This window comes from Oncorhynchus mykiss, chromosome 5 (genome assembly GCF_013265735.2).
Source record: "Oncorhynchus mykiss isolate Arlee chromosome 5, USDA_OmykA_1.1, whole genome shotgun sequence".
NCBI lineage: Eukaryota > Metazoa > Chordata > Actinopteri > Salmoniformes > Salmonidae > Oncorhynchus > Oncorhynchus mykiss.
The window spans coordinates 70,710,615-70,732,478 of record NC_048569.1 but is presented as its reverse complement, the minus strand read 5'-3'; the positions used below and the strand labels follow the sequence as shown (position 1 = coordinate 70,732,478).

The window sequence follows — 21,864 nt, the reverse complement described above, 5'->3', positions numbered from 1 at the left end:
ACTGGCCCTCCAACACCACTTCCAGAAGCATCTGGTCTCCCATCCAGGGACTGACCAGGACCAACCCTGCTTAACTTCAGAAGCAAACCAGCAGTGGTATGCAGGGTGGTATGCTGCTGTGCAAGGCTGACGTCAAACCCAGCATCACCAAGTCTCCCAGCCCCGTCTCCAGCTCTAGAGGCAGTAGGATGGGAGTCATTATACTGCCTTTTGTAGGATTAGACTGATCTAAAGCTAGTAAAACCACAGTGGTTAGCTCAGTTAATTACATTCAGACAAAACAAAGAAATAGACAAATGTAGATTGTGGCATGTACTGTAGATTTCAGAGAAAAGGATACTTTGTTATTATGGAGCCAATTAAACAGCAATGTTTCTTGAGGATTATTGAACAGTTGAATTCAATTTTTGTGCTTTGGTTCTAATGGCAGCTTAGTGCAATTAGATGTTCATTCAAATTATAACAACAAACATTACATTACACTACAACTGTGCTGGCTCTCAGGGAGGCAGACCCATTCATGGAAAACTAGCTAGCTAAAGGTAATTATAGAGATTCACAGTGATGTGCAGTCGGTAATGTTCCTCGCTGGTCTTCATTCAATAAGAAACAATGGTGCACACTAATCACACTCAATAGATGGGCTCCAGGTGGATTGAAAAGTGACTTTATAAAAAGTGTAAAATGTATAGTTCCCATGGTCACCATTATTGACTTAATTGACTAACCACAATTAATAGATCACGTTTAATGAATGCCACAAGGCATTTGAGAGCTTTGTAATTAGCTAGAATATTGTGCCCAGATTTTCAAAGCAGCTCACACCCTTACCTTCACAAAATGTCCTCAGGTAATAGAGTGATGGTATGCTAGCCTAGCACATACAGTACAATCTGATCCACCTACCTGTAGACACCTGGAGGGGGCTGGGGGACCATGAAGCTCTTCTCTAGGTCCCGGAGCACGTCGTTCAGCATGCGGACATGGGAGGGGTCCCTCTCCTTGGGGTCATTGGCTGGACGCATGGTCTCAGACTGGAGGAAGGCTGAGCTCTCTCTGAGGGAGGCAGCTGCTGCCAGCAGTCTGGGGGTCCTCAGGGGATCATCTATAGTACATCAACACAGACACAGGGCAGGGATTGGCTGTTACGGGTAAAAGGTGGAGGTGGACAATATTTGGTTGGCTAAAATCTAAGAAACCTCTCTTACACTACTGCAACTACCTTCAATATCCTTATCCCTAGCCCAATCTCACCACTCAATTACAACAAAGTAAAACTGGTTCAGAACTATTTTCGATTCATCTTGCTCTGCGCTTGCCACAAAACCAGATATGGGTCTGTTAGTCAGAGTCTTACAACAGCCAGAACCAATTGGACATTAAGGCAACGTCACTGCTTAGAGTCGACATATCAGTAGAACATTCAATTATTCAGTAGTAATTAAATATTCATTAAAAAGCCCCCCCTGCCATGTATGTAGGGATACTCTAATTGACAGTGTCACTAATTACAACTTATTCAGAGAATGATATGCTCATTAGAAAATAAAAACAAAGCGACACATTTACATGTGTCATTATGAATAAATTACATTTTGGTTAATTATGTGACCATATTTATAGTGTTACATAATGACCATCAGGTTAGATTGCACTGCTCACCATTTATGAGTTACATTCATACTATATGAACAGCATGATATGGCTGCTTCTTAGGCATTAAATTATAGACCTCCAAAAATGCACTGTCCTCAGCTGTCACCTGTACAGACATGTTTCTCTTGCTCTGTTTTTAAAATCAGGTCAACAACATTTGTGGATGGCTGAAAAAATGATGTGCCGATTATTACATTCAAATGAATTGGTTTGCCCCTTACACAGAAACATATTTGTTATAAAAACGTTGGCCTCAATATTTCTGTAACACATATGAAATATCAGGTTAACATTTGTTGTTTCAACACTATATGCATGAATCCTCGTCAAGCACTAGAGAGAAAAACATGGGAAATATCAATGTCACAACATGTCTAAATAGCATTTGCTAATAAGCTAGTTGCCACATCGAACGTTTTCCGTTCCATTATGCCTAAGTGAAAATAACCTTGACTGTGGCCGTGTGCTGCATGCTTATATGTGGCTCCATTAAAGCCTGCTTTTTCTCCATTTCACTTCTCTTTGGTGTTTGTTAGATGAGAGCAAGGCTGGGGCATGGCATTGAGTGGGAGAGTCACAGGAGAATATGTACACCATGCAACTACTCAGGGAATAAAGGAGAGAAAAGACAGGATAAAAATATCCAAAGAAAGCTGTTCCCTTCTACAAATGTAAATGTCTTTCTCCCTACTGAGGGAATAGGAGTTATGAAATATGTGGGAGGATTGCTGTAATCTATCACACATTCTGACATGGAGGGACGTGGAGGGACGATTCTGTTGGCATAGACCCTGCTGAGATTTGATGGAGAGAACTTAACACAACTCAGGAAGCCACCTTTAAAAATGTTTGGCACGCACACAAGCATACACACACACACACACACACACATGCACACGCACACGCACACACACCATTTTCTCCTTTTCTAGAACTGATTGACTTCAAAGTGCAGCTACTGTACTTCTGAAAAAAATGCAAGTTACCAAATTGTTCATTTTGAATACAAAGTTAACAGAATATTTTGAAGGTTTCAATTAGCCATGCCTGTTTGATCTCAGACAATCCATTACTCGTCCTCATGAATAGTGCAATTTTATGTGGTGTCTGAAAATCCATTTACTGTTCCAATCCCAAAACAGCATGAGGCTGGGCTAAAATCCAGGGATCAACCCAGAAACCTCAAATTATTTATTTACCTCTCTCCCATCTCCCTTCTTTATTTTTAACCACAAAGATAAAAGCATTCTATATTTAATTCAACCTGTTTGCGACCGGGCTTCTAAAGGCATTAGTTCCCTGACCCTGCGACCGGAGAGACCACGGCCAGGTAATCATTCCATCTCAATCACAGAGCCGCCTCGTTTGTGGACATTAGTCTTGGATAAAGAAGTGGAACCGCAGTGCTTACCACAATGAGGCATCATGAGTAAGTTATACATATCAGTGTTTCACAGTCTAAGCAGCTGTCTGCAATGCAGAGTGAATTGCGAGATAGAAACCTCATTTGTGGTTTAAATGCTTACTGGCCATGATAAGAACCCACTGTATCAACAGATTCTCTACAGTACCATGGCTGTATGAGCACCACATGTATGAGCACTGTATGAGCACCACAAAATGTTAACTCAGTGTAAAATGGTACCTTCAATCAAATACAGAATGACAAAAATATGGAAAAGGAAGTGTTATACCTTTTGTGTGAAATTATTACAATAACGGAAACTACCTTAAAGTAATCAAATATTTGAAACCAAATGATACAGCCTTTCTAATCATACACGGTGCACCACCTGTGTGTAATTCAGTAGACAATGACTATGCAGAGCAATGGGAATATGGTTGAGCTGATATATAACTACTAGGACACAGTTTTATGGACACTGAGCCAGAAGAGACAAGATTATGTGGTGATTATGCACCTCACCTGTCCTACGCTCGCTCTGTCTGCATGAATATTTAACATTACAACCAAATTACACCTCTGATGCACAAGGTCAGGATGAGGGTGGGATGTCCCATTTATCAATTGCTTCTACAAGTCCATAAGAGGTGACAGTAAAGTAAACCAACGAGGTCTGTAAGTCTGCATTATCATTAATTGCTTTTAAAGTATAGGCTATATCCAATTCTAACTTCCTTTAAAAATACATGGAGCCTTTGGGAGGGAGGGAGGGAGGGAGGGAGGGAGGGAGAGAGGGAGTGAAAACCCAAGCTCTTGGATTGTTTGTTGAAGTAGTGGTGAGATGAAATACCACTTCCTGGCTTTGTCAAATGTTAATTCTCATCCTGTGTGACATAACAGAACTCAGGTCTGAGACGAAAGAGGCAGTCGAGTCCAAGGCTGGCGAAAAGAAAGATGACCCGGCCAGGATTTACATTTTTACAAATGCAAAAATCAAGGTCACTTGGCATTGGACTCATCAGGCGTGATAGAGGCGATCGATATGTCCACCTAAACAGATGATCTGCCTCTAAATCATTCTTATGGGAGAGAGAGAGAGAGAGAAGGAGAGAGAGAAGGAGGGAGAGGAGGAGAGGGGGACCTGCTGTGGCCTGGTGCTGGCTGGCTGGGTGGGTGGGTGGACTGCAGATATGAGTTATGTCACTGCATAGACCCACGTGGCTCAGCAAACAACCAGAGCACCAATAGATGCTTCATTCACTTCACTCCAATGTGGGTATTGCACAATAGTTACATTGTTCATTGTTGTTTTGTCATGCATGTTTGATTCAGTCGAAGATAATAACATAGTAGTACAAATTCAATGATAGCTGAAAAAGTCCTTCATTCATGCAATATCATGAAACGCCAAAGGATAGAATAAACAAGATTGTGTCTTACCTTTGAGTTTATCCTGGACATCCAGGGCGATATCAAGAGGATAGAATGGAAGTACTGGATCATTGACGAGTCGAAGAATGACCTCTGCTGTCATCTAGATAAACAGCAGAACACAGTTTAAAGCCTGTAGTATTGGATCCAAACACAGTTAAATGTGTTACAAATTACTTCTTGAGTGAATCCCATGGTGAATACTACTCCTAAAATAATAAAGTATGTTGTTGTTGTATTTGTGGTTGTTGTTGTTGTTGTTTTCCTCCCTGCAAGAAACAGTGTGCTCATCAATGCACTGAACCAGAACTGTTAGTTCAATAATATCCTTTACCAGCTTTAGACTGCCATTGCCAATCTACTCATTGATTTGGTTTCACTCTCAGTTGGTAGCTTTCTAAGCCCTCTGCATTGGATGCAACAAGGCAACACATTGTTCCATATCTTGCTCCATATCTAGACTGTAAGGGCGTTCGTCTGTAGGAGGAAGAGAAGCGGACCAAAGCGCAGCGTGGTGGTTATTCATGTTTTAATAACTCAATACACATGAACAAACTAACAAAAACAAGAAATGTGCAAACGCAAAACAGTCCTATCCTGTGACAAACAAACACAGTGACAGGAACATTTCTCGATCACCCCAGGTGAGTCAGCACCAAACTCACCCAGAACCCCCTGTTGGTCACATGTTTGTCTTGATTTTTTTCCTTAAATTTTTCCCCTCCTTATGTGTTGATTGTGTGCACCTGTTTTGAGTTAGGTAGTAGGCTTTATTAGTCAGCCGGCCCGCAGGGTTCCTTGTGCGGGATTAATTATTGTGATCGTCTGTTTGGTGTACTTGTGTGCACGTCTATTGGGTTTTGTGGTTTCCCATTTTGTGGGTTTTCCCTGGACAGTTTAAGTCCCCCTGTTTGGGGCATTTGTTTGTTCGGTACGCCCTGTGTTTTTGTGAGGGTTGGCTTATGTTCAGCGTTTATTCAGTGCATTAAAATAGCACTCCCCTGAACTCTCTGCTTCCTGCGCCTGACTCCTCACCCACTTCACTCAGACCGTTACATAGACAGAATTCAATACTCGCACGGCTGACCTCCACCTTATCTAATCAACCTTTACTGAGCAACGCAAATCCCACAGAGTATTACATAGACTGATATCAGAGGTGCACTCAGTCAGTCAGTCAGCATTCTGCATGTCATCCATTGGTCGACCCAGTCCAGTAGAATGCAGGGAATGAGAAAAGGTCACTTATCAGCAGTGTTTCTTCCGCCTGACCTACTCTGGCCTTAGCAGAGAAAAGCAATTGGCCCACTTCTTTGTGAGGAGTCTGTTAGACACTGACCCCAGTTAGTGTGCTCAGTGACATAGACACCTGTGATGGGTGCTGAGGGTTACTGTTTCCCCCGGCCAGCCCCCAGGGTCACCCAGGCTGGGGACAGCCAGGCCACTGACCCCCTCTCTATGGGTGGTCCATAGACCCAGGCTGGACACCACAGACCTCTGTCTTCAGTCCACGTTACTGAGGATAACTAGAGGCTGGACACACTCCCCACTCTGGGCTGGACCTCTGGAACCATGACTGTTGGGCATAGAAGATTGGAAGCTGTAGCTAAACACAATGTGTTTACATTTGAGCTACTAGACTATTGTTGAACGATTGTTGTAAAGAAAATCTCAAATGACACTTGTATTTTACTACTGTATACTACCCAGGTTGGTGTTTTAACATTCTAGTCGAGTATTCCTATTTTATAGCACTTTTCTGGTGTTTATTAAATTACCTACAGTGTAAGTTCTGTAGGCTGCTGGGAAATCAATCACAGAGGGAAAAGATTAGACCATTGATTTGAGTGAAGTGAGAAATAAGTATACATCAAGCCTGTTTAATGTTCCAGACGGAAAAGACCACTGATTTCTTATTTATGGCCTTGTTTTTGGATCCTCGCTCTACGGATGGCAGAACAAAAGCATACAACATAGAGAAGGGAAAAGAAAGGTGAAGGAACAAAATATGACAATGTGAAGGTCCTGGAAGATAGCAGACCAAACCAGCTGGTTACATGTCCAGTCCTTTCCACCACACTTTCAGAAAAGTGAAATACACTAGTGCGTGACTTCTTCCACATTAATATTTTGGGGTAGGTTAGTGATTATACAGTATTTGAAAACAGAGAATTTGACATTCTTTCCCAATATAAAAAAACAGCCTAACTTATTCATTGGAATGCTAACATCAGTGATGCAGGCAGTCTGGAATAATATTTTATAGGCTTAGCATCCAATGATCCCATATTGGCCCCAAAATATTGTTACTAAATATGAATGTCAATGACAGACCAGTTGAATGCTCTAAATTTCCTTCATAAAATGTAGATATAGGTTGAAATCCCAATTAGGTCCACTTCATTTGACCTAACTTTATTATTGTATTTGCACCAGGTTAACACTGCGGCCTGTCCTTTCCACTCTCCTGCCTCCCTTCGAGTCTCCCCTCCAGCGCTGAGTGAGATTGCTTACCTGCCCCTGAGAAGCTGTCAGTTTGTCTGTACAGGGGGTTTTAAATCCTGCCTGCCTTTCTCTCCGGGACATGGCCAGGCACTGCAGGGCTTTGTGGGGGAATATATTTGTGTACATTACAGAGTAGGAGAAAGAGGTGGAGGAGGAGGAGGCCAGGCAGAGGGAGGAAGCACACTGTGGTTATTGACAGCAGAGGGCTCCCTAGGAGAAGCTTGCAGAGGACCATGCTAATTCACAGCAGAGGAGACAGGACCAATAAAGCTCAGAGCTCAGCTACGTACTGTTGAGGACATTTGTCTCTAGTGCTGTGTTAACCCATTTCAGGGGTCAACCCACACATCACGGTCAGACAGATGAGTACTACTGCGTGTGTCGTCTTATTTAAAATCAGTCACTGCTGACCGCAAACAATGTTTGTACTGATCAGTGTCAGCTGAGAGAATAGGTTGTAATTCCTGACTCATTGGCCAAAGGGCTTGATAGAGCTTAACTGGTGACTGAAATCCAGTGCATTCTCTGAATAAAACATTAAAACTGAATGATGTAACACTGCATACTGCCACAGAATTATAACACATGAGCATGTATAAAATACCATTTTCTTTGGCTGGTAAAATATCAGTTTCTTTGACTCACCACCACACAAAGACACACCTCACTTCCCTTGTTTCTCAGCCCAGCCAATACCACGACATCCTCACTGGAGATCCATTCCACACATTTCTGTGCACTCCACAAACACTCAGAGACATTTACAATAGCAATGCCTCATTATTTTCAGGTACAAAAACTTGTTTGATTTTTAGCCACTCGTCTCTTAGATGGTTGGGCTATTACACAAGAGACATTAACCCTTGAAACCACTGAAGAGGAGCATCATGGTATTTTATTTTGTTGCTTGTGCCGGTTTTTAATTGAAAACAATTGAATCTATATGTAAGAATATAGTGTGCAGCACTCGACCGTTTATGAGTACCGTTTATGAGTACACACGACTGAGTACACACGACTGATGAAACACTCTATATATGTTTTTATGTTTAGTGTAAGACCAGAATGTATTTAACCATATAATTGACTTCCAGCTCAAGAACGGCATTGTCATAAACAGTGACATACTCTGTACTGTAAAATAAGTCCAACTAAGAAATTAAACAATCTAAGCCACAGGTTTCAACCGCAGTATAAGAGGTGGTCAGCCTCACACAATGACTAATTTTGTGACAATAATCTAAGCCTATTCACTTATTTTATATGACATTAAATTGACAACAACAACAGAAGTTGAAGGCATCCCCATGACCAATGCTGTATCAATAAAGTACCGTATCTAAGCAACTGAACCATTAGTACACGAGTTGGTTGGGCGAACTATGCTCACACAGTGCATATAACCTCAGTGGGCTAACACAGTCTTTAGGGACTCGATACCTACATTCGAGTAAGGATGCTAAATCAGTTCCACAATGAAGGATCTCAGATTGAGAATATCTTCACACAGCTTCATCATGTTGATAGCTGAACAGATGGTAGATACTAGTAATGTACAGTTTCCATCAGTTAGGTCTAGAGCCCAGAACAGCGTGAGGGCAACGTTTCTGCAGGGAAATGCACAGACATATTTAAGCAACAGTCAAACATTTGATTGGGAAAATAACTGATGTCCTCTGCAAATTCCTTTAGCCATAATTAAATTGAACGAAATGACAGGATAACATGAAGAGGGAGTCGGTCAACGCCAGAAGACTGTTCAGGCAAATTCACTAAATACTGGCATATCTGAAAGTAAATGACCTTTACTTCCACCAATAGCACCAATAGAGTGACATATGCTTTTAAGCAAACAATTCCAGTACCACTATAGCATTTTTCACATCATGTTCTACAGTCCCCAAGACAACCTCATCATTAGTCTGGTCATGCACTGGGATACAAACTGGGTGAGCCAGTGATTGTGTCTGGCTAGTGCTTTTTATTTGCCAGAGCCCTGTTAGATCACTCAATGGAACTTATTGGTTGGTCCTTAAAATAAGGGCTACCAGAAACAGCACTTAATTAATTAACGGTTTGTGGACCATTGCAGATCCTTGTCTATGCATGCAATATTTCCAGCAAGATTGATTCTATGTCTGGCAGCCTTCTGCTCCCTTCATTAAGATAGCAGATGGCACAGGGTTTGTTAAGGGTTAAATAATAAAGAAGACAGATTGGGGGTTGTTTCTGAGAGCTGATTTGCAGAGTGTTTGTCAGTGCGTATGCTGTGTATGCTAAGAAGTTCTGCTAAGAAGTTCTGAATACAAGAGCAGGCCTACCTGGACCTGTGCAATCGAAGTGTAGAGAGTATTTCAAATAACTCCATAGGTGTTTTTTTTTTAAAAATGCGCAAGACCTAACAAAGTTCATTTATAAAAGAAAAACAACTTCGCACAACTTCACAATTTATTAATAAAGAGCTAAATCCGTCCCTACCACCCAACATGACAGCATCATAGCTAATTCATTTCCCATATCCAACTACAACTAATATCCATTGTTATGACTCCTAAATGACATCTATACAGTTCCAGGATAGCATTATGAAGGCATTGTGACAGATGGTTTAAGTAAAGGCTATCCAATTATCTATAAATGTTTTTTCCATTTTTACAAAATTCTCCAAAACAGGACAGAGTCTCAGAGCAGATATAATAGCAGTAAGAATGAATATGCATGATTCAAGCATCTGCTAAAGACTGTGAAGGGCATGCAGGCTTTAAAATGCAAAGAAAACTTGGAGTTGGGTTTAAGCCAGGACCATAATCCAAGTCTCTTTTCTTCTTCCCACTACTGAGGAAAGGTTGCTATTAAAAGGATCAAATGCACTTTGTGGTTCCCAGCACCATATGGTCGCCCAGCATCTCAAAGTGTGTTGCTAGCACAACAATGACGCCTATGCTAATGGATCTCTGTAAATGCTGGGCCCAAACTAGTGCATGGACTAATACCTTTAAACCTACAGGGAAGTGGATGAAGAACTGAAGAACGTTGGCAGCTTTTGATGATATCCTTTCTGTGCATAAGGCTAAACAGCATTTGGGGAGCAATGACTGTACACATCAAACAGAGGAGTATGTGAGTGTTAAAGTAGTGAGGTGGATAATTGGCGTGTGCATGTATGTATCTCCTTCAGGGAAGGGCCTGCATAACACTGCTCCTGTCATTTACAATCACGAGGCATCAAGAGAGAAGGAGGAGCCGTGATGACAGAACTCTTTAATAAACATAGCTGACAGATCCCTGAGAGGAGTAGCATGACCCAATCTCACATATAATTTCCTAAAAACACAATAAAATGGCACCTCTTTGCCCACTGCCAATCATCTGTGCCACTTTCCAAATTCACTCATCCACCCACCACATCACACCACAGCTCCAAGAGACAATTATGATGGATGAGCCAATCAGGATAGGCCAGGGTTTGATGTGCTAGCTTCTTCCTCACCCAATCAACAATTCCATTCTCCTTTGTTATGAGAGTCAGTTGGACTAACATGGATGGCTGTAGCCAGCAGCCATGTTTTAATTTCCTCAGATAGTGTACTATTGATTACATGGTAATAACCATATATATCTGATTTTGTTCATCTTGTGCATGTGATGCGATGTCTGGATATCTTGAAGATTTCTGATAAAGAAAACAGAAAATTGCATAGAGAGAAAAAGGAATAAAACATCACAAAGCGGCACTAACAAAGAGGGAGTTCCATTGATAAAAGCAATGAGCTGTTTATACAGTATGTATTCATCCAATAGTGTGCATGGACACGATTGAGAGGAGTTGCGTTGTGTTTAGTTAATTATTAATCACTGATGGTTTTTTGAAGACATTGCATGCCTGAGAGCCGAATGCAGCGCAACGGGCTCAATCTGGGAGCACAGACGCTGTTTCCCCCTCAGGAGCAGAGGGTGAACTCATGATGAGGATTTAGGTCTGCATATATTTTTAACAATTTCAATTTAAGTGCCATTTTGCCTAATAATAAATGCAGTTTAGGCTCTCTTAATTGGCTTTTGTGGTACTTCTAAAAACACTGCAGGGTCCATCGCGGAAGTGACTAATACAGTGGATCAGAGAAACGAGAAGCATTTCAAGTGTGAGAAAATAGAGATGACATTTGCTTGAATCAAAGAAACCCAGTCCCAATTCTAAAGACTAATTAACATGAATAAAAAAGAAAGCTTTGCTTATGCATTATGACATAAACAATACACAGCCTTAGTTCTCATTTGATGAACAAGTATTCACATAATAACAGAACCTGTGGTTAGAAAGTATATATATATATCCTTGTATTGAGGTATGCACACCAGCATTTCAAACAAGAACAGTCCTAACAAAAACGACTTTGGGAATTGGTGAAGAAATTTGAAGCTCAAAAATGTTCCAGGATAACTCCCTTACGTGTCATCTTGTCTTGATTTTTAGGCTTTCAATGTGAGGATATGAAGAGGCCTCAGTAGAGCAGCGAGCAATGGGATGTTTAATCAGGAACTGTGATGGATGAACAGCGAGGCCAGGTTGGGCTGCCCAGGGAACTGCCGCTGCACTCTGCTGAGAGAGAGATGTCTGGGCAGCACCGGATCTGCTGACAAATTACACTCCTCCATTACAATGCACGTCAAATGGGCTTGTGTCAGCTCTCATACAATGAGTCTGCCAGTTGTGTTAGCCAGGTGATAAAGGAGCGTGTCGGCGAGACTGCCATCAAAACAGAGAGTAAAACCCCCGTGTGTCAGGGAAAATGACTCCTTGACACCTCGTCATGTTATATATTAGGGTGCAATAAACTCCCCCATTTAGGCTCCGGCTTGAGAGGTAGAGTGAAGAGAATTCACCACAGTCTCCAGCTACCTGGAATCTTTTAAACTCGTTTCTTTTCTTAAAGAGGTAAGCCAGGCAAATAGTCTGATATCCTCCATGGTTTCTCCTTTGCCTACTATTTACCCTATATCTCCTGTAGCCTACATGAGTGGACAGAGGCTTTGATATTAATCAAGCGCAGCCGGTTCAGACAGGAAACCCGAGGATTGACATCAGCGATGCATCAGCTGACGATTCAGCTGACGTCACACCAAATCATATACTACAAACACTTCCTGCCTTAAAGATGCACTGTCATTTCCTGGTTACAAAAATTCTAAGAGTTCACCTAATTTAAAGAAAATATCGTCTGTGCAATGAAATGTGCTAGCAACAGCAGTTCAGACAGAAAACGCCACGTGGTCATTTAACCATTCATTAGATAAGATCACAATACATTCCAATACATTAGTCTTTGCGTCAGGCTCTGCTCTTTCTGGGTATCTCACTGCCAGAGCGTGCATCATGTTAAGATGACAATAATTACAGGAAGTGGGCAAGGTACGCTGTACCAATTCCACTCCAGGAAGGAAACGAAACCAAACAGGTGGTGGGTGGGTTCAAGAAAATGGAACAGCATACTATTGAGCAAGCAACAGCAGTAGAGGCAGCAGAACATGTGTGTGTAAAACTGATCAGCTTAAAAAGACCGCCATATTAAAGCTGCAATATGTAACTTTTTGGGACAACTTGACAAAATTCACATAGAAATGGGAGTTATAGATCTGTCATTCTCATTCAAAGCAAGTCTAAGAAACTCTAGATCTGAGAAACTCTAGATCTGTTCTATGTGTGCTATGCTTCCTGTTTTTTTGTTTAGTTTTTGCGTCTTTTACTTTCAGTTTTGTACTCCAGCTTCAAACAGATGAAAATACTATATTTTTGGTTATGGAAAATATATTTCTCAGCAGTTTAGATGGTACAATGATTCTCTACACCATACTTGTTTGTTTTTGTCACATAACTAAAATTAGTCAGAGTTCACGGAATTAATCTCCATTTTTAAGGACAGAACTGCATATTCAGCTCTATTTTGAAAGTGGGTATGCTTTAGTAGACATACTGTTTGTAAAAATGGATTCCACATAAACAGATCTTATGAAACCTAGTCAAATAGAAAAATCGGACAATTTTCAGAAACAACAAAACAATTGCAAATCTAATGAAAAACAAATCTAAATGGGACTATTTCATACTCACGTTTGACTGTACAGCATATTCACAAAGAAATCTGGCCCAATATTTCCCTTGACTACTTGTGGAGGAAAAAGCTGAATACGGTCAGATATCAAATTCACAAGTGAAGCTTTTGTGATTTCTCCTTCCCAGTCTAATGAACATCTTGGAGAGTTACACATGGCAGCACTGACAAAGAAACCAATAAATGACAATTAGGAGAGTAAGTCTGACAGAGCACCCCTGACGCATATTAATAGTCACTTTATATTAGTGAGAGAGACTGGCTTCATCCTCTACTGCACCTGTCTGGCTAAAATGGAGCTCAAATAAAGTGAGAATGTGCATGTGATTTCCTAACATGAAAAACAAAGCTGCACTAATAGGGCAGAAGCCAGGGCAATGAATATTGTAGCCGTGACAGGCTGCTAGTCACATAGATCGTCTTACTTGCTACTTAACCTTCCCCTGCTAAAGCCTTAAACCTTATTTTTTTTGCTATGTATTAACCTGCTAGAAGCAGCCTCTATGGTATGAGAGAGAGAAGTTATGGCAGGACATTCAAGTGTGAATTTCTTATCTCTACCAAGACACAACAAACAGTTTATCCTGACAACTGGAGCTATCCACACATGAGATAAGGTTTGATCCAAATGAAAAAAACTAACTTTCATCAATTTTTTGCGCTTCACATTTTGCCCCTTAGGGATCTTCCAGGGTAATTGTAGATGATAACGTTGAGAGTCTTTCAATGGTGTCCAGCCTTGGTGTGTCAGCCTCACACAGCTAGACACAGATGAGCTTGGGACTCTGATTACATTTCTTTAGCCGCAGCTTAGTTTACCTGCCATGTCAAGCTCTCTATAACCCTCCTAACACAGCCCACTACTCCCCAGTCGATCTGGGGGTATAGGTATCAGGCTGCATTACAGAGGGCGAGGAGCGAGGGAGGTGTGGCATGCCAGCGGCAGTCTCAGCGTGCCGCCGTGTCTCTGGTAGCCAGAGGGTGAGAAATCAAGATGGTACTCTGCCTCCTGTCATTATAACACCTTGGCAGACCTGCATGCTGCCCCACCCCCAACTAGATGACAGACACTTTCTCTATTGACTCTCTTAGTTTCCTGCTGTACCCTCAAGGTAAGAAGTACATGAAAGGATCAAACCAGTATAGTAACTGTATTTAGTGATGAAAACTATGGCAATTTCCAGTTCTCTATTCAATGCCTACACAATCTCTATTAATTTCCCCTCTCTCATATTATACCACTGCTCCACTGGGTTAGAAACGAACCCACCCCTTGTCAGAATCATCCGATTCCTTTTCTAATGACACTTTAAAATGTATGACCAAACCTCACTTAAATGTATGACGGGACAGATTGCAGGAAAGGTTGTCAGACTTGGGGTTAGGAGATTGACGATGGAGATGTTGAATCCATCAAGCAGAATCAGTCATCAACCTTCACCTGTTAGTGCTGACTTAAGGCCACCCACCAATTCTCCCTGTTCCCCCTCCGGTCCAAGTTACACAGTCTATATATGCACAATGCAGAGCCTTCACTTTTATCTGGCTAGTTTAATTTCTTCCTGGCTGGCTCAGAAGAGAATGTGCCTAGGAGTCCGCCTCCCCTACTTCCTCCTCCCCTCGCCCCACATCTCCATGCAGCCCCTGACAGCCAGTCTCCTGAGTGACACACTGACTGTACATCCCACTCTGCTCTACCTTGCTGGGCTGTTCCATTCACCTCAGAGGGCCAGGCTGCTTGGGAGAGAGTCTATGGCAGCTTCATTTAAACAAGACACCATCAGAATGACTCCATCGCACTCTCTCTCTCTCTCTGTGTCCGCTACTGCTTTGTTTCCACTGATTCTCTTTGCTGTCCTTCCTCAGTAAACCTAGTCCCAACACAGTTGGGTTCTTTACCCACGGCCAGGGTTAATCATCAAATCTGTCCTGTTCCATTTCAAATATCGGGGCAGTTATTTCCTCCTCAGATGTGTACGAGATAATCGCAGTCATGTACGAGATAACTATTCTATTTCCATTTCTCTATCTCTGCTTCCACAGAGGATGGATGGCATGCTATTACAGCAGGAGAGGACACTGTGCTTTCTTCTCCATGGTCTAGAGGTCTCAGGTACATATCAGTTGCTCACACAGGACAGAGCGGAATGTGACATGAGATAAGTGCAGCGTCTGTCCGGTAGTGAGGGGCTGGAGCACCTGAGGGTCCTTGGGGGAATCTGCACGCTCCACTAATCCTCAACTCCCTGAGCCTTTCCCTGTCTCCATCAATCTGGCTCTCTCTGAGAGAGGATCCATGGCAGTTAGTTAATCTCTATTGCTCTGGATTCACATGTTTACTCATGCGATGTGTTTCTTTCTCCCTTAGAACTAGAATCAAAGAGTTTGTTTTGACACAAATATAAATTATTCCCTACATATGCTGATAAACATAGCATAGTTTGTAGTTCTGTGTCTAACATCCTGGTTCTTATAATGGAGAAATGGAAATACTGAAGCATTTTAGCCCAATCTCTGTATTTTTTCTTAGCTCATGAAGTTCCTCTGAAATTCCCAAGCTGAGCCAGCGGACATGGAGAGAGCCCCAATAGCCCAGAGCTGTTCCTCTGGTCTCTCTAGCCCTGAGGTGGCTGTGCTGTGTTGTGCTGTGCAGCCTCCAGTGGGGACACACTGGCAGGGGTGATGGAGTGTATATGCATTTGGGGCTCGCATGATCGATGCCAACCTGCCATGCCAACTCGAGAGGAGCAGACTCAAACACACCTCATACTTTAAAAATTTGCTACACAGAGTCCTACTGCCACCCCTTACCAGCTGGAGCCAAAACCACACATGACAAATGAGGACAGGGAGTGGTAAGCTATGCACAGAATCCCCTGGCTACCTGGCGAACAATATGAGAAAGCTCCTCAGAGACAAAGAGAATGAGGTAGACCTAGCTTGCATCTTTGCAACAGGGAACAAGCCCCAGCCACAGAGAGCTCATGAGGGAAATGGGGATAATGAAATATGCACATAAGAATCATCACAACTAATTTGCCTTCACATGTATTATTCTTGCTTATTTTGAGCACCATGCATACAGTGTACTGGTATACTGTATAATGCCTTCAGAAAGTATTCACACCCTTTGACTTTTCAAACAATTAGCTGTGTTACAGGCTGAATTTAAAATGAATAAAATCAAGACTTTATGGCACTGATATAGACACAAAATGCCACAATGTCAAAGTGGAATTATGTTTTTAGAAATGCTTACTAATTCATTTTTAAAAATTAAGCTGAAATGTCTCGAGTTAATACGTTTTCAACCCCTTGTTATCGCAAGCCTAAATACGTTCAGGAGTAAAAATGTGCTTAGTAAGTCACACAATAAGCTGCATGGACTCACTCTTTGCAATAATAAGGGTTAACATGATTTTTTTAATGATTACTGATCTCTCTGTACCCCACACAAACAATTATCTGTAAGTTCCCTCAGTCAAGTAGTGAATTTGAAGCCCAGTGTAAGGTTCTGTATTTATTTTCTTAGTCAACCTTGTGTTCTGTTTCATTATGTTATTGAACGTAGCCCTGTTTCTTTGTGTTCTTGAACGTCTTTCATTTTGTTCATTGATTTCAACTGTGTTAGTTACTGACCTTTCTCATCAGCTCCTTATTTAGTTCAGTTCATTCTGTGCATTTGTGAGATATTGTTCGTTTTGACTCTACTAAGTCTTTTCTTAGCTAGTTTTGATTCACCTGCCTGTTTGTCTATCTGTGTATGACCTTTGCCTGCCTGTGACCACGATTCCTGCCTACTACGAAGGCGAAATTAACACCTGCCGCGCTCTGCGCGTGAATCTACACCTTTTTCTCCGTGAGTATTCATTACAGAATACCTCACCTAAAAACGTAATGGATTCAGCGATGCCTAACCCATCAAGAGGAGCATATGGAGGAAATCTGCCATCTTCTCCACCAGCCTATCCCTACTCCTTCAATACCAGGTATTGTAACCCATAACCTTCTTTCGTTCATATCCATGCCAGGAAAATATGACGGTTCACCTGGGAAATGTCAGGGACTTCTGATACAATGCAGCAAATACATTGAGCACAACTCCACTAACTTCTCCACCGACAAGAGCAGGGTGGGTTTTATTGTCTTTACTCAGAGGCAAAGCCCTGGATTGGGCCACCGCCATATGGACTGCCAACAGCACAGAACTCGGATCCGAGACCCATTTCCACACCCTCTTCAAAGAGGTATTCGATCACTCTCCTTCTGGTCGTCCTATAGGAGACCTCCTCATAGAACAACAAGGACATAACTCAGCTGCCGAGTAATGCCCTCGAGTTCCGCACCATGGCTGCAGGGAGTGGATGGAGTGAGGCTGCTTTACTTACCGACGAGGGCTCAACAGAGGACTTCAGGCGGAGCTGGCCTGTAGAGGTGACCTTCAGGATTTAAATCTATATATTCGTATGTTCATCTCCATCAACCATCTCATCGCCGACCGCCGAAGAACTCTGCCACCCAGGAACCTGAAACCTTCTCTTTCCATGATTCCGTCATCCCATCCGAGTCTTCCAGAGCCCATGCAGTTGGGCCATGCTCCTCCCCCATGTATCGAACGTCAAAGGCGGCTCCATGAAGGGCTCTGCCTATATTGTGGAGGGAAAAGATCATCTACTCAGTCATTGCCCTATTCGTCACCCACGGAGAGATGAGAAGGGTCCCTCCACTGCCATGCAGGTAGGCGTGTCCTTATTTCTAAATATCTCCCAGAAGCAATTCTCCATCCCAGTAATGATAACCGTGAAGGGGGTTATTAAGTACGTAGAGGGCTTGATGGATTAGGGAGCAGCAGGTAATTTTATCGATCAACAGCTAGTACAAGAGCTTGACATTGATCTATAGGCTGTCACCCCTCCCTTAAGGATTAAAACCCTGGATGGGCAGCCATTGAGCACAGGCTTCATTACACACCTGACACAGAGTGTCACTCTCCAGATTGGAGTCTTCCACACCGAAACCATTCAACTCATGGAACTCTCATCCCCCAAACAGCCACTCATCCTCAGACACCCCTGGCTTTGTCGTCATGACCCTGCCATCTTGTGGCGACAAGGTGAACTACTGTCCTGGTCTTCTACCTGCTTCACCAGTTGTCTCAGCCTGCCCTGCAGAGCCACCTCCATTGAGGACTCTGCCTCTGCAGTGCCACCCACCATACCATCTGAATACGCCCAGTACAGCAATGTCTTCAGCAAGATCAAGGCCTCCACTCTGCCACCACATCGCACAGAGGACAGTGCTATTGACTTACTCTCTAGTGTCCCCACTGATGGGCCGTGTTTACCCCCTAACTAACTCGTAAAATGAGGCAATGGAGAACTACATTGATAAAACACTCGCAAATGGTTTCATTCGTCCTTCTTCCCCGGCTGCGTCTATCTCCTTCTTTGTTGGAAAAAAGGACGGTCTCCGTCCATGTATTGAATACTGTTCCCTGAATGACGTCACGGTCAAGAACCATTTCCCTCTTCCTCTGATCCCAGCAACCCTTGAATAAGTGGGCCACGCCAACATCTATACGAAACTCGACCTGCGAAGTGCATATAACCTTGTTCGTTTACGTGTAGACGACGAATAGAAAATGGCCTTTATCACCGCGCGAGGGTACTACGAATACCTGGTCATACCCTACGGCCTTACTAACACCCCCGCCGTCTTCCAATCCTTTATGAACAAGGTTTTCCAGGATACGATAAATGCTTTCTCATCGTCTACATTGATGACATCCTGATTTACTCCCACTCCCTGAAGGAACACATACAGCATGTGCAAAAGGTTCTTTAACGGCTCCTTGACCATAATCTTAATGTGAAGTCTGAAAAAAGTGGAAAACTTCCTCGGTTTCATACTGACATCTGGAGGGGTCAGCATGGATGAGAACAAAGTCACCGCCATCAGTAACTGGGAGAAAAAAAACAATACCGTTAAGAAACTCCAACGTTTCATTGGGTTCTCCAACTACTATCGCCGGTTCATTCGGAACTTCAGTTCTATTGCCGCTCCCTTCACTACCCTTACCAGCCAAAAGACGCGGACCCTTCAATGGACTGATACCGCCCTGACTGCTTTCAACAACTTCAAATGCTGAGTGTATGGAGTTGGCTGAGTTTATGTTCTAGCAGGTGTTCCATCTGTATGGGATTCCGGAGGACATCGTCTCTGACCGCGGTATGGCGAGCCTTCTGTGACCGACTGGGGGTCACCCTCAACCTCTCCTCTGGCTACCATTCCCAGACCAACAGGTAGACGGAAAGCCTGAACCAAGAAATAGGGACGTACCTCTGCCAACAATGTTCTGCCTCTCCACACGACTGGAGTTGGTATATGGCCTGGGCTGAATACGCTCAGAACTCACTCATGCATTCATCCCTCCGCCTTACTCCGTTTCAGTGTGTACTTCGTTACCAACCCCCCCATGTTTCCCTGGGAGGCGGAGCCTGGTACTGTCCCAGCTGTCGACGTCTGATTTTGGCGTAGTGAGCAGTGCATAGACCGCTCACCGGTATCTGCAGGAAGCCTCTGATACCCAAACGCTTTGCCGACAGACTCCACCGACCTACACCACTCTTTCACCCCAGACAGCGTGTGTGGCTCTCTACCAGAGACATCCGGTTCCGCCTCCCCTCGGTTCATTGGTCCCTTCAAGATAACCCATCGCATCAACCCTGTTATGTACCCCCTCCAGTTACACCGTCAGTATAAAATCTCCTCGTCCTTTCATGTGCCTCTGTTAAAATCGGTCACCTACAGTCCTCTTCATCCTCCAGTCTCAACCCACAGTGCACCCCCACCGCTGTACGTCGGAGGGGAACCTGCCTACGCCATTCAGGCCATCCTTGATTCCAAACGCCTGAGAGATCGCATCCACTATCTAGTGGACTGGGAAGGTTATGGGCCTGATGACTGGTCCTGGGTCCCCGATAAGGACATTCTCGACCCAGAGATGATTCAGGCTTTACACTGTAACCGTCCGGATCGTCCCGCTCCCCAACCTCGAGGTCGACCCCCGAACAGAACCACTGGACATCAGCCTCGACGCAGAACGTCGGGTCAGTCCACAAAGGCAAAATTAACACCTGCAGCACTCTGTGCGTGAATCTACACATTTTTCTCCCTGAGTATTCATAACACATAGATTCAGCTAAAAAGACCAGGAAGGTTTTCCAATGCCTTGCAAAGAAGGGCACCTACCGGTAGAACGGTAAAAAAAGACCCTGAATATCACTTTGATCACGGTGAAGTTACTAATTACACTTTGGATGGTGTATCAATACACCCAGTCACTACAAAGACAGAGGGCTCCTTCCTAACTCAGTTGTCGGAGAGGAAGAAAACCGCTCAGGGATTTCACCATGAGGCCAGTATGATTTGAAAACAGTAAGTTTAATGGCTGTGATAGGAGAACTGAGGATGGATCAACACCATTGTAGTTACTCCACAATACTAACCTAAATTATAGGGCGAAAAGAAGGAAGTCTGTGCAGAGAAATATTCCAACATGCTTCCTGTTTGTAATAAGACACTAAAATGATCTTGCAAAACAATGTGGCAAAGAAATGTACTTTATGTCCTGAATACAAACCATGTTGTTTGGGGCAAATTCAACACATCACTGAGTAACACTCCTCAGATTTTCAAGCATGGTGGTGGCTGCATCATGTTATGAATATGCTCGTCGTCAGCAAGGACTAAGGAGTTTTTTGGTTGTTGATAAAAATAAACAGAATAGAGCTAAGAACAGACAAAATACTAGAAGAAAACCAAATATCTCAGGCCAAATATACACTGGAGTTTCTTAACAAGATGACATTGTATGTTCCTAAGTTTTGACTTTAATCGGTTTGAAAATCTATGGCAATGATCAACAACCCACATGACAGAGCTTGAATAATTTAAAAAAGAATAATGGGCAAATATTGTACAATCCAGGTGTGAAAAGCTCTTAGAGACTGACCTAAAAAGACTCACAGCTGTAAACGCTGCCAAAGGTGTATTGACACAGGAGGGTGAATACTTATCTAACCAAGATATATTAGTGTTTTATTTTTCATTAATCTTATTTTTTCATTGACATTAGTTTTTCTGTAGAACATTGGAAAACATCCCCACAGCATGATGCCGCCACCACCATGCTTCACCTTAGGGATAGTACCAGGGTTCCTCCAGATGTGACGCTTGGCATTCAGGCCAAAGAGCTCAATCTTGGTTTCATCAGACCAGAGAATCTTGTTTGTCATGGTCAGAGTCCTTTAGGTGCCTTTTGGAAATCTCCAAGTGGGCTATTTTTTTTTACTGAGGATTGGCTTCTGTCTGGCCACTCTACCATGAAGGCCTGATTGGTGTAGTGCTGCGGAGATGTATGTCCTTCCGGGAAGGGTCTTCCATCTCCACAGGGGAACTCTGGAGCTCTGTCAGAGTGACCATTGGGTTCTTGGTCACCTCGCTGACCAAGGCCCTTCTCCCCCGATTGCTCAGTTTGGCCAAGTGGCCAGCACTAGGAAGAGTCTTGGTGGTTCCAAACTTCTTCCATTTAAGAATGATGGAGGCCACTGTGTTCTTGGACCTTCAATGCTGCAGAAATGTTTTGGTACCCTTCCCCAGATCTGTGCCTCGACACAATCTTGTCTCGGAGCTTAACAAACAATTCCTTCGACCTCATGGCTTGGTTTTTGCACTGTCAACTGTGGGACATTATAT

At 43.1% G+C, this 21,864-nt stretch overlaps 1 protein-coding gene across 1 annotated transcript in view; it reads right to left on the bottom strand.

The window, feature by feature from the left end:
* The window catches only part of LOC110524461 (inactive N-acetylated-alpha-linked acidic dipeptidase-like protein 2), a 282,881-nt gene that overhangs the window by 5,867 nt on the left and 255,150 nt on the right, over positions 1-21,864 (bottom strand). The window contains exons 12-13 of the mRNA XM_021604123.2: positions 4,502-4,595; positions 907-1,105 (exon numbers count right to left, since the gene is read on the bottom strand). Coding sequence (XP_021459798.2) covers positions 907-1,105; positions 4,502-4,595 — 293 coding nt within the window. The remainder of the gene's footprint in view (positions 1-906; positions 1,106-4,501; positions 4,596-21,864) is intronic.